Source organism: Dipodomys spectabilis, unplaced genomic scaffold, assembly GCF_019054845.1.
Source record: "Dipodomys spectabilis isolate Male_0828 unplaced genomic scaffold, ASM1905484v1 ptg000112l, whole genome shotgun sequence".
NCBI classification, from domain to species: domain Eukaryota; kingdom Metazoa; phylum Chordata; class Mammalia; order Rodentia; family Heteromyidae; genus Dipodomys; species Dipodomys spectabilis.
The window spans coordinates 4,490,135-4,502,623 of NW_024870789.1; the positions used below are offsets into that span (position 1 = coordinate 4,490,135).

Sequence of the window (12,489 nt, forward strand, 5' to 3'; positions counted from 1 at the left end):
CAGAGGGGAGAAAGCCTGGCTCTGGAGGATCACATCTACCATGCTAGCTACTCAGGAGGCTGAGATCTGAGGATCATGGTTCAAAACCAGCCCAAGCAGGAAACTCCATGAGACTCTTCTTTCCAATTAATGAGTCAAAAGCAGAAGTGGGGGATACTGGGAAGGTGGTTCAGTGGTAGAGTGTTTGCCTTGCATGCACAAGGCCCTGGGTTCAATTCCTCAGCATCACATAAACAGAAAAAGCTGGAAGTAGCCCTGTGGCTTAAGTGGTAGAATGCTAGCCTTGAGCTGAAAAGCTCAGGGACAGCGCCCAGGCCCAGAGTTCAAGCCCCATAACCAAAAAAAAAAAAAAGCCAGAAGTGTATCTGTGGCTCAAGTTGAGTGCCAGCTTTGAGCAGGAAGAGCAGAACAAAATTGCAAGACCCTGACGTCAAGCACCAGGTACCAGCACATGAATAAAAATATAAAAATAAAGATGACAGAGCCAGCCAGGAGAGGCCGCTGAGGCCTGCAGTGGGCCGGCCCAGGCTATCCAGAGGTGGTGGGCCGGGCATTGTGATTCAAAGCCAGTTTGGGAAAAAATTGAAAGTGTCAGTCTCCCTAAGTTAGCCATTGATTGGGTACAGGGGTCCATGTCTGTCATCCTATCAAGGGTAAGTGCAAACAGGCAGGCAGAAGGTGAGATCTTCCCTCAACCATAACTAGCACTTCCTGGAGGAGTAGTTCCGAGGAAAGAGCATCTGACTAGCAAGCCTGAGGCCCTGAGTTCAAACCCCAATACTGCCAAAACAAATGAGGGAGAGAGAGAGAGAGAAGAACAAAAAGACAGAGAGCAAGAAAGATTCCTGAAGAATTATAGGGAAGCCCCTATCACAAGAACACAGGCTTGCCCAGTGTGGTAGGGCACACCTGTAATCCCATCTATATGGAAAGTAGAGGTAGGAGGAGCACTCAGTTCAACCTGAGCAAAAGCGTAAGACTATTTGAAAAGCATCAGGAGTGGGGAATCGGGTGGTAGTGGTAGTGTACCCGTTTTACACGCAGAGGCCCCGTCCCATCCATGGGCAGCAGGTGGCTGGCACTCTGCAGAGGCTGGGGGAGGGGGAGGAGCAGGTGTGGAGTGTGGAAGGCTTGCAGGTGTCAGTGCTCTGAGGGTCCCCCCTCTCCCTGGCTAGCACCCCAGCTTTGTCCTGGGCTGATTATTATTTTAGTACTGTTTTCAGTCAGCGATAATTCCAGCATTTTGTATAATTTTGATGCTTTCATTGATACCAGATTTTTATACAAAGACGCTGTATCCAGCGTGATTGTGTGAGCATCAGAATGCATCCCGGCAATTAGCGCTCTCGGCGCCCGCTTATTACTTATGGAAGTGGTTTGTGATTCCCCCCCCCCCCTGGATGTGGGGGGCGGTGTTTACCCATCCTGGGAGAATTCTCCTTCTGAGTTGCAAAACACAGAGCGGTTTGGAAGGGAGACAGATGGCAGTTAAATGCAGTTTAATTAAGGCTCGAGTGCCGTGAATGAAGGCACTTTAAAAAGCGCAGTGCAGGAGGCATGCGTGTTCCCAGGCTGGAGGCTTCGCCTGGCACCAGAGCCAGCCCAGCCCCCTGCTGGCGGGGATCCCCCTGACAGGAGAGAGGGGAAGAGAGCTGGCCACAGGGGTCTCCTGTTCCCCACTTTCTCTGGGCTGTCCTTGCCAGGCAGGCACCCAGGCATGGCCTCTGGCCTCCAGGGCAGGAGCCATTTCCAGCTCTGGCTGGAGATCTAAGACAGCCAGAGCACCAGAGCCCAGACTCTGGGCCTGGAAAGTGGGTGTCTGTGAAGTTGGTGACTATGAAGTAGCTTTGTGCTGGGCAGGGAACGCCTCTCTTCTCTGTATTATTATATTTATTTTATTTTTTGGGGGGTCCGGTCATGGGGCCTGAACTCTGGGTCTGGGCGCTGTCCCTCAGCTCTTCAGTTCAAGGCTAGCGCTCTACCACTTGAGCCACAGCGCCACTTCCAGCTTTTTTCTTTTTGCTTATGTGGTGCTGAGGAATCGAACCCAGGGCCTCAGGCATGCAAGGCAAGCGCTCTACCACTGAGCCACCTTCCCAGCCTTGTATTATTATATTTATTTATGCTGGTCCTACATGGGCTTGAACTCAGGGCCCAGGCATTGTTCCTTAGCCTTTCCCATTAAGGCTTGGCGATCTACCACTCGAGCCACGCCTCCAATTCCTGCCTGGGCTGGCTTTGAACCCCAGTCCTCAGAACTCAGCATCCTGAGTAACTGGGGGGTACAGAGGTGAGCCATCTGCATCTCTTCTCTCCCTCCTTCCTTTTTTCTTCCTTCGCAGGCTTCCTGTCCGGCCGCCCCAGGCTTGGGTGAGGCCTCAGGATGGCCGCAGCCCGCTGTCCCTCTCCAGTGGGGTGGGGGGCAGCACCACCTTGTGCTCTCTGGCAGCCACGATCCATTACCTGTCCCTTCTCCTGCAGGACCTTGCACTCCAAATGGCCCTTCTCGCCATGACTCAGTTTCCCTCTGGACTCACCTTGCAAGGCTCAGCCCTTAGTGAGCAAGGGGCCCAGTCCTCAATCCTGCGCCCTTAGAACTCTGCCTAGCGCCCCACCCCATGGGCCTGGCCCTCCCTTCCACGCCAGCCCAGTGTGTTCCGCAGGTCTCAGCATCAAAGACTTCCCCAACCTGAGGGGAGGTCACCCTGCTTTGTGTCCCTGGGGAGGGACCCTGCCCATAGTGACAAGATACCCCATGTCCGACATGCCTGCACCCCAGAGCGGCCAGATCAATGAGCAGCCACGGAGTGTCAGGCCCTGGCCCACTGCCAACCTCCTGTCTACCTCTAGCTCTTCAAATGCCTACCACTTTGAGCCATGCCTCCAGCCCTGCTTTTTGCTGGGTAATTACTGATGGAGTCTCATGGTTTTTACTTTTTTTCTTTTTTTTGGTCAGGACTGGCTTTGAACCTCAGTCCTCTAGATCTCAGCTTCCTAAGATTACAGGTGTGAGCTACAGGTGCTCAACTTGGATCTTTTATTATTTTTTTTCTGGTCATGGGGCTTGAACTCTCGGCCTGGGCACTATCCCTCGGCTCTTCAGCTCAAGGCTAGTGCTCTACCACTTGAGCCACAGTGCCACTTCCGGTTTTCTGGTGGTTTATTGGAGATAAGTCTCACGGACTTTCCTGCTGGGGCTGGCTTTGAACTGTAATCCTCAGATCTCAGCCTCTTGAGTAGTTAGGATTACAGGCGTGAGCCACTAGCCGGGATTATAGGCATGCACTACAACAGAACTGGCTGTGAGAACTCATGTAAAGTAAAAGTGTTAAGTTCAGCTGGACACTGAGGTCTCTGCCTGTTGACCCAGATACTCAGGAGGCTGAAGCAGAAGATTCATGGCTGGATTAGGCAACATACTTTGTCTCAAAATAGCAACACCAAGCCTGGTACCAGTGGCTGATGCCTGTCATCCTAAGTACTCAGGAGGCTGAGATCTGAGGATCACAGTTCAAAGCCAGCCTGGGCAGGAAAGTCCATGAGACTCTTATCTCCAATTTACCAACAAAAAGCTGGAAGCGGAGCTATGGCTCAAGTGGTAGAGCACCAGCCTTGAGCAAAAAAAGCTAAGGGACAGTTCAAGCCCCAGGATTGGCACAAAAACAAAATGAACTGCAATAAAACCCAGATAGTGTCGCTGTTCACACTGCAGGCTTCCTGCCCCTTTACCAAACCCCTCGGCCACTGGGCGGGCAGGAACGAGGCTGAGATTGAGCTGACCGAGACGCATGTGGGACCTGTCTGCTTCCTGTGACCCCTCACCCTGAGGTCCCCAGGCTGGCAATGTCCACACCAAGCGAGATTTGTTCCTGAGCTGTGGCCCAGGGGTCAGCACAAAGCAGCACGGGGTACATAGGCAGCTTGCTTTTTTTTTTTTTTTTCTTTTACTTATTTAAAAAGGCCTTGGCGGCAGAATATAGTGTAAAAATCATTGGAAAAACTAAAAGGCATCGATACATATGCGAATGTACACTTTGTACATAAATTACAATTCCGTAAATCTCTGTTGAGGTCGCCCGCGCTGAGGTCAGTAATTCAGGGGTCCTGGGAGCTGCACGTTGAGTCCGGCGTAGTCCACCATGTACATCGGCCACTGCTGGGGGTGGAGGGGGGGCGGGAAATGGCCATGGTGAGGAGTGGGGCCGTAGGGGATGTACCCCGTGCTGGTCCCAGGTACTGTCATTTGACCACACACAGGCCTGTCATGTGACAACACAGGCAGAGCACGTGGAATGCACCCCACTATTCTAAGGGTACAGTGAGGGATGAGCCTCCCTGCATGCACACGCATGCCTGGCCTGGGCTTTTGGGGTGTCTAAGAAAGGAGTTTTTTCCCCCTCATGCTGGTCCTGGGCCTTGAACTCAGAGCCTTGGTGCTGTCGCTGAGTTTCTTTTGCTCAAGGCTGGCACTCTACCACTTGAGCCACAGCTGCACTTCTGGGCTTTTTGTTTTCATTAGAGATAAGGCTCACGGACTTTCCTGCCCGGGTTGTCTTCAAACCGTGATCCTCAGATCTCAACCTCCTGAGCAGCTGGGATTACAGGCGGGAGCCCTGGTGTCCTCAAGTAAGTTTTACATGTATTTAAGTATTCTCAATGTTCAGACTCAGGCTTTCACAGCCGGCATCTGGAAGTGGGCTAGTAAGGGACAGGGAGGGGGTCCCAGCCCCCTGGGGGACCCTTGGGGCTCTTGGGTGTGGGGGGGCCCTGTCTGCCCACCACTGTCCATCCTCAGGCTCTCTCTGCCTTTCTGACCCTGCTGAGGACACCCACCCTCAGGTCATCAGGCTGAGACTTGGTGCGCAGACCCCGGGTCCTGCCCACTCTGTAAGTGCCCTATGGGAGGGACAGGCAGACAGAGCTGTACCCCAAGGTTGGATGGCCTCCCTCACAGCCCAACGTCGCCCCACGTCCCACACCCAGATGCACCCGAGGGCAGGGCTGGGAGAAGGGCGGGCAGCAGATAGGCACCACGGCCACGTTACCACTAGGGAGATCTGGTTGGTGGATGCCACGGACTCCGAGTTAGAAGAAGAGGAGGAGGAGGACGAGGAGGAGGAGGAGGACGAGGAGGCTGAGTTCCCTTCTGACACACGCTTTCGCTTGCGCTTGGGAACGCTGCTGTCTTTGGCTGGGAAGAAGGGAAACTGAGGCAGATGCAGGGGCCGTTCTGCCTCAGGACCTCAGGAGGAGACTATTCTCCAAGCTGCGGCATCCTGACCCACCAGGGTCCCAGCCCTCCTGTCCAGCCCCCCTTCCCAAACCAAGCTCAGTACTGGTGGCTCACATCTGTAATCCCAGCTACTCAGGAGGCTGAGATCAGAGGATCACAATTCAAAGCCACCCTGGGCAGGAATGTCTGTGAGACTCATCTTCAATCAACCACCAGAAAACTGGAAGTAGAACTGTGGCTGAAAATGGTAGAGAGCTAGCCTTGAATGAAAAGAGCTCAGGGACAGAGCCAGGACCCTGAATTCAAACCCCACGACTGACAAGAATAAAAGAAAAGAAAAAGATCTTGGAGACACCTGGGCATGGTGGTACACACATGTAGTCCCAGCTGCTCAGGGAGACTGAGGCATGTGAATTGCTTGACTCCAGGAGTTAAGAGCTTGCTGGAACCACTCTACCACTAGAGACACAGCTCCACTTCCAGCTTTTTGCTGGTTAATGAGAAATAAGAGTCTCATGGATGTTTTTTCCCAGGTTGGCTTTGTATTGTGATCCTCAGATCTCAGCCTCCTGAGTAGCCAGGTTTACAGAGATGAGCCACCGGTGTCTGGATGCTTTTTTTTCTGGGAGAAACTGACCCTGGTTCCCAAGAGGCAAAAGACTGGCCTCTTCAGCCTCCAACTCACCTGGCACCTTGGCGTCACTGCAGACTTCTGCGAAAGGCCTGGAATGGAAAGAAAGGGGGAAGTGGTGAGAAGCCAGGCTCCCTTCGTCCGGATGGCAGGAGATGGACCCATCTCTCCAAAACTGAGGGGTGGCTGCTGGTGCTGATGGCCTGGGCCAGCCTGTTTCTATTGGTAGCAGAGCCTTGAGGAGGTGGGGCCTAGTGGGAGGAAGTGAAGTCATTGGGGCATGGCCCTGGCCACCCTGTATTTTTATTGGTGGCAGAGCCTCAAGGAGGTGGGACCTAGAGGGAGGAAGTTAGGCCACTGGGGTATGGCCCTGGCAGGAATTCAGGACCCAGCTTGCTACTTCTCATTTCCTTGGCTGTCATGGGGGTGAAACTGAGCTAAATCTTTCCTCCTTTTTCTTTCTTTTATTGCGTGTGTTGGTTGTGGAGCTTGAACTCAGGGCCTAGGCGCTGTCTCTGAGCTCTTTCACTTAAGGCTAGCGCTTTATCACTTTGAGCCACAGCTCTACTTGCAGTTTTCTGGTGGTTAATTGGAAATAAGACTCTCAGGGGCTTTCCTGCCTGGGCTGGCTTCGAATCATGATCCTCAGATCTCAGCCTTCTGAGTAGCTGGGATTTACAGGTGTGAGCACCAGTGCCTGGCCTCCACATTTTTTGGGGGTGGGGGTCCAGTCGTGGGGCCTGAACTGTGGGCCTGGGCGCTGTCCCTCAGCTGTTTAGCTCAAGGCTAGCGCTCTACCACTTGAGCCACAGCGCCACTTCCGGCTTTTTCCTTTTCGCTTCTGTGGTGCTGAGGAATCGAACCCAGGGCCTCATGCATGCAAGGCAAGCGCTCTACCACTGAGCCACCTTCCCAGCCCCATCCTCCACATTTTTTTGAGACTTGGCCTCACTGCGCAGCTCAGACTGGCCAGAAAGCCGAGATCCCATCTCCCTCCCTCTCTGAAGTGCTGGGATTACAGGTGGTGGCCCCTGTCCAGGCTGGCCTGCTAAGCCCCGAGGCACTCACTGGAGCTGGTTGACGACCACCATGCGCACATGCTCGCGCGCCTTCAGGATCTTCTCGAGCCGGTGGATGTCATAGGTGTTGGGGTTCCGGAAGGGGATGTCATCAGGCAGGCCCGTGACCTCCACTGCATCTGGGCTGTCTCGGATCAGCTTGTAGGGGACCAGCACGGGCCGGTTCAGGCCCAGGGCCTCGCCTGGAGGGCACGGGGGGTCAGAGGGGAGGACACCCCCTGGTCACGGGCAATGCCTCTAGGGAGAGCGCGGCCAGCCGCCCTGGCGCCCGGGGCTCATGGCTGCACACGTGGTGGCAATGGCGGCCGCTCCCGGGGTGCACGGCAGGCTGGCCGGCTGAATGAGGGGCGCGGGCACTGACCGTATTTCTCATTGAAGAGCTCCTTCACCTGCTCACGGAGGATCACCTTCTCCCCCAGCCTGTTGGCATCATCCTCATCTGTGGGATGGGGACAAAAGGGATTCATAGCCTGTCCCCCACAGCCCTGCCCCCCCACTGCCCTGACCCCCACCCCACTGCCCTGGTCCCCCAGACTCTTCCCACTTCCTAAAGCTGATTTCTGGTCTCAGAGGCTTGTCCGTCCAGCCATCCACCCATCCATCCACAGGTCCATATATCCATGAGTCTGTCCATCCATCTAGCCATCTGTCCATCCATCATCCCTCCATCCACCCATGTATACTTTCTGACCAACAGCCCAGCCGAGGGCCCAGGCCCCAGGACACAGCATGGAATGGAGCTCGGCATGGTGGGCGCAGGGCTCATCACCAGGCTGGGATCTGCCCCTCTAGCCCTGCCCAGGGGCCGTGCTTTCCTCCAGTGTTCAGGGAGAAGCCCAAGTTTGCTGTCCAAGGCCAGGCACCTGCTCTACCCAACTTCCCACCTGACTCTCCAGCCCCAGGGCTCACCACTCAGAACCCCTGTCCCTCCCCTGTGTCCCAACACAGCCCTCCAGATGGCCTCCAGAACAGGTCTCCACTCCGTCTGCCCACTCCTGATCTCCCTGCCCCAGGCAGCGTGTCCAGTCCTGCCTAGTCTACACGAGCAGAGTGGAAGAAAAACAAGCTTATTAAATTACTGCCAGCAAAGTTCTCCATTTTAAAGCCCTGGCTCCAAGCTCCAGAGGCTGGGGGCGGGAGGCTCACGCCTGGAATCCCAGCTATTCAGGAGGCTGTGACCCAGAAGAGTAAGGTTCAAAGCCAGCCAGGGAGAAATGTCAGAGGGATTCCATCGCCAATCAATCAGCAAAAAGCTGGAAGTAGAGGCATGGCTCAAGGGATAAAGCACTAGTTGCGAGCAGATAAAGCTGAGGGAGAGGTGAGGCCCTGAGTTCAAGTCCTGAAACCTCAGGTGGGCTGGGCTTCTTGGTCCAAGGAGGGGCGTTCAGGAGAGGACAGGGGCCACGCCATACCCTCCCTGCAGATGATACACTGAAAATGTTTCTTGGAAGCTTCCAGAAACTCTGGGCTTTTTTTTTTTTTTTTTTTTTTGGTCATGGGGCTTGAATTCTGGGCCTGGGCGCTATCCCTCAGCTCTTCAGCTCAAGGCCAGCGCTCTACCACTTGAGCCACAGCGCCACTTCCAGTTTTCTGAGTGGTTTATTGGAGATAAGAGTCTTTCAGATTTTCCTGCCTGGGCTAGATCTCAGATCTATCTCAACCTCTTAAGTAGCTAGGATTTCAGGCATGAGCCACTGGCGCCTGGCTTTCTGGGTCTTTCTTGTCACTCAGACCTGAGCCTGGACATGGGGGACAGAAAGGGCAGGGGCATGGCCTGTGGGTTGTGGGTGTGACCCACTTTGCAGTGGGTGTGGCCATAGGTTGTGGGCATATCCCACGTGTGATGGGCGTGGTCAGCGGCAGTAGGCAGGGCTCAGTGGCACCACAGTCATCAAAGCTCCAAACCCCAAACCACAAATGGCGGCCGGGACCCCAGCCCTTAGTGCCACTATGACCCAAGGCAGCCTCACTCCCCCCTAGACTCTACGATCCTGAACCCTTTCCTTTGTCCCTTCCACAGGGTCTCCCTATGCAGCCCCCTCCTCCCAAGTGCTGGGACTGCAGGCATGTACAGCCACACCTGGCCTGGAAAGACCATTTCCCCCTCTGTCCCGGGACAGAGACCAGCAAGAAGCCATCAGCAACCAAGCCTGACTTGAGGCCCCACTGGAGTCCACGCCAAGCCTCTGCCCTGGATCTCTTCCTCCCTCTCTCTGGTTTGGGGCTTTAAATTATAGCCTGGGCGGCTTCTTGAAATGCCTCCTTGTGCATTGACCACTGCTAGATGACACTCCAGCCCAAACACATCACAAACCCTGTGCCCAGGGTCTGCCCCCAGCTTCTGCCTCAGCCAATGGCCAGCTAAGCCGTCACTAAACCCATCTGGCGCCTCTCCACCGCCACACTAGCAAGTTCTGCCACCTTTAGCCACAAGACAAACCTGGCATCTGTGAGTCACGGCGCTTCTGGCCACCACCAGACTCGGCTGTGTTATTACAGCCTCGGCCCACGCCCATCCTTGTATATTCAGACTGACCCACAAGACTCCTCCCTACACCCAGCGTCCCTCTCCATATCCACCTACCTCCTACCACTTTCCCCGTTGGTGGCCCCTGGTCCACATGCTCTCATCGCTGTTCATTATACTCGCCCCTACCCTCATGGACCAGCTCTGCCCCCCTCACCCCTGCCCCCAAGGACCAGTTCTGCCCCCCTAACCCCTGCACCCAAGGCTCAATACTGCCCTCTTTCAGTCCCCTAGAGAGCACAAGCCAGGGCTGGGGGCATGGCTCAGTGCTGGAGCACTGTCTAGCATGTACATGGCCCTGGACTCCATCTCCAGCACTGCAAACAGACAAGAGATTCAGAGTGTGATTCCTCTCCTCCCTGCACGCACACGCACACGCACACGCACACACTGCAGACTCTATTCTCTGGATCAGCTCAGGGGGTGAGTTCAGCAGCCCGGCTCTTTTCTCTCTGGTTTTTTTTTTTTTGTCTGTTGTGGGACTTGAACTCTGGGCCTGGGTGCTATCCAGCTCTTCAGCTTAAGGCTAGCGCTCTAAGCTTAAGCCACAGCGCCATTTCCAGTTTTCTGAGTAGTTGATTGGAAATAAGAGTCTCACAGTCTTTCCTGCCCAGGCTGGCTTTGAACCGAGATCCTTAGATCTCAGTCTCCTGAGTAGCTAGGATTACAGGTGTGAGCCACCAGCGCCCGGCTCTCTCTGTGTTTTTAAGATGGGGTCTCGCTGTGTTGCCTGAGGGAGCCTGGGGCTCCCGGTCCTCCTGTTGCAGTCACCCGAGTGTTGGGACGACAGGCATGAACCACTGATGCCCGGCCCCACCAAGGACTCCCTCCGCCCCCAACAGCTGGCAGGATTAGAGCAGAGGCCACAGCAGGATCCGCTCTATGGAGCCATGCTAATAGAGGCCAGAGACCTCGGCTCAGCCAAGAGCAGAGGTAGTAGGTTCACTGTAGCACACTTGCAGGCACTAAGTTGACTGACCCACACTCCCAGGCAGGAAGTCACCTTCTCCAAGGTCACAGGCAGTAAGCCCGTGGGGCTTTCGGGGTACCCTGCGGCTGTGCCCCACAGATGGCATGGGGCCTATGCTGGCTGGCTGGCCCCACAGAGGGCCTCTAGCAGTGTGGGGGCGTTGGTGGCCCTTTCCCTAGAACCCTCCCCCCCCCAACCCCCCAGCCCGGAGCCCCGCCCAGCAGCCCTCGCCTCTTACCAGGCTTTGGGATAAGACCTTGGAATGGCCTGCAGGGGGAGAGAGAGGGGAATCAAGCAAGGCCTGGCATGGGCGGTTCCCATCCCGTACCCAGGCCTCCTCTGGTGGGGGGGGGGGGGCTGGTGGGAATGAGGGGAGCCCCCCCAGGCCTCCCCCCGCAGTGGTCAGGGGCCACTGCCCACCCCCAGGACCTGGTGACAGTGAACTTGATCTTGTCGGCCACGGCCAGGATGCGCTCCAGGTTCTGGGAGCCGAAGGTACAGGGCTTGCGGAAGGGGATCCCAGGGGGCAGCCCCTCGATGACCACCGAGCCAGGGTTGCTCTTGATGCGCTTGTAAGGCACCTGCACGGGGTATTTGATGCCCAAGGCCTCCCCTGAAGGGTAAGGGCGGGGGTCAGGAGAGCCGGCCTGGTGCCTCCCCACCCCAGGGTACCCCCACCCCCAGCTTCTAGTTTCAAACTCCGCTCTTGTCAGTCCCATGACGGTGCCAGATCCCAGCTGACAGTCACTGAAGACTTGACAAAAGCCCATTTCCCTTTGTGCTCTGGCCCCTAGGAAGCTCAGAGGCCTGAAGGGTGCCCCCGGTGTGGCAAGCACTAGCACTGCGTTTCTGAGTCTTCTTATCACCATTAGCTTCTGGCTGGCCTCACGATCTCACTCCTCCTGCCTTGGCCTCCCCAGTGCTAGGACTACAGGTGTGCACTGCCACGCCCCACACTGTCTATTTTGTTTGCCGCAGGGACCCCAGCACATGGCTTGGGGTAACTTCTCAAAAAAATCTTCAGGGCTGGGAAGGTGGCTCAGTGGTAGAGCGCTTGCCTTGCATGCATGAGGCCCTGGGTTCGATTCCTCAGCACCACATAAACAGAAAAAGCCAGAAGTGGCGCTGAGGCTCAAGTGGTAGAGCGCTAGCCTTGAGCTGGAGAGCTGAGGGACAGTGCCCAGGCCCAGAGTTCAGGCCTCACAACTGAGACTTCATAATGGATACGTGGTTTGTGGACAGGACCTTGGAAGTGGGGTGGCCCTGCTTCTCTGCCCCCCGCACCCCCTGCCCCCCCCACTCACCGTACTTCTTGTTGAACAAGTCCTGCACCTGTTCCCGCAGCGTGTTGGCGATGTCTATCCGGGAGAGTCTCGTGTCATAATTCTCTGCAAGCGGAAACCACTAGGGTCAGCCATGCCATGTACAAAAGGCACTTGGCAACTTTTTTTTAACTTTTTTTTTTTTGCCAGTCCTGGGGCTTGAACTCAGGGCCTGAGCATTGTCCCTGAGCTTTTGTACTCAAGGCTAACACTTTCCCCCTTGATCCACAGCTCCACGTGTGGCTTTTTGGTGGTTAATGGGAGAAGAGAGTCTCACGGACTTTCCTGCCGGGGCTGGCTTCAAACCAGGATCCTCAGATCTCAGCCTCCTGAGTAGCTGGGATGACAGGCGCGAGCCACCAGCGCCCAGCAGCACTTGGCAGCTTTTACAGGGCGATGCTTTGCTAACTGGGGGGGCTCCTCCGAGCGGGCCCCTGAGTGGGATGGGGGTTTTCTGTCTCCACAACAGCAATGAGGTGGAAATTTGGTTAATGGCTGACATTTGAAAATGACCAAAGCAATAAATATTAAGTAAAACCCAGAGGCAAGACACCATGGGGGCGGGCAGTGCTCGGGGAATGAGGGGAGTCCCCAGTCCATCACGGGGCTGTGCCATGTGCTGAGGGCAGCAGGAAGATGGGGTGTCCACCCAAGTATTCCCCGCTGTGTGAGTGGGGCTGGTCCCTGCGATCGGGCCTCACCTCTCTGGGCCTTCCTGGCTGAGACT

General features: G+C 55.7%; 1 protein-coding gene across 3 annotated transcripts in view; it reads right to left on the bottom strand.

Annotated features, from left to right (window-relative positions):
* Positions 1-3,933: 3,933 nt before the first annotated feature.
* The window catches only part of Gtf2ird1 (GTF2I repeat domain containing 1), a 44,005-nt gene continuing 35,449 nt past the window's right edge, over positions 3,934-12,489 (bottom strand). For 2 of the 3 annotated variants that reach the window (XM_042688077.1, XM_042688078.1), the window contains 9 exons: positions 11,745-11,828; positions 10,870-11,053; positions 10,679-10,707; positions 7,305-7,382; positions 6,933-7,125; positions 5,919-5,956; positions 5,046-5,191; positions 4,834-4,896; positions 3,934-4,156 (listed from right to left, as the gene is read on the bottom strand). In XM_042688077.1, the coding sequence (XP_042544011.1) occupies positions 4,088-4,156; positions 4,834-4,896; positions 5,046-5,191; positions 5,919-5,956; positions 6,933-7,125; positions 7,305-7,382; positions 10,679-10,707; positions 10,870-11,053; positions 11,745-11,828 (884 nt within the window). In that variant the 3' untranslated portion in view covers positions 3,934-4,087. The remainder of the gene's footprint in view (positions 4,157-4,833; positions 4,897-5,045; positions 5,192-5,918; positions 5,957-6,932; positions 7,126-7,304; positions 7,383-10,678; positions 10,708-10,869; positions 11,054-11,744; positions 11,829-12,489) is intronic. The other variant, XM_042688079.1, reaches the window with a different exon arrangement.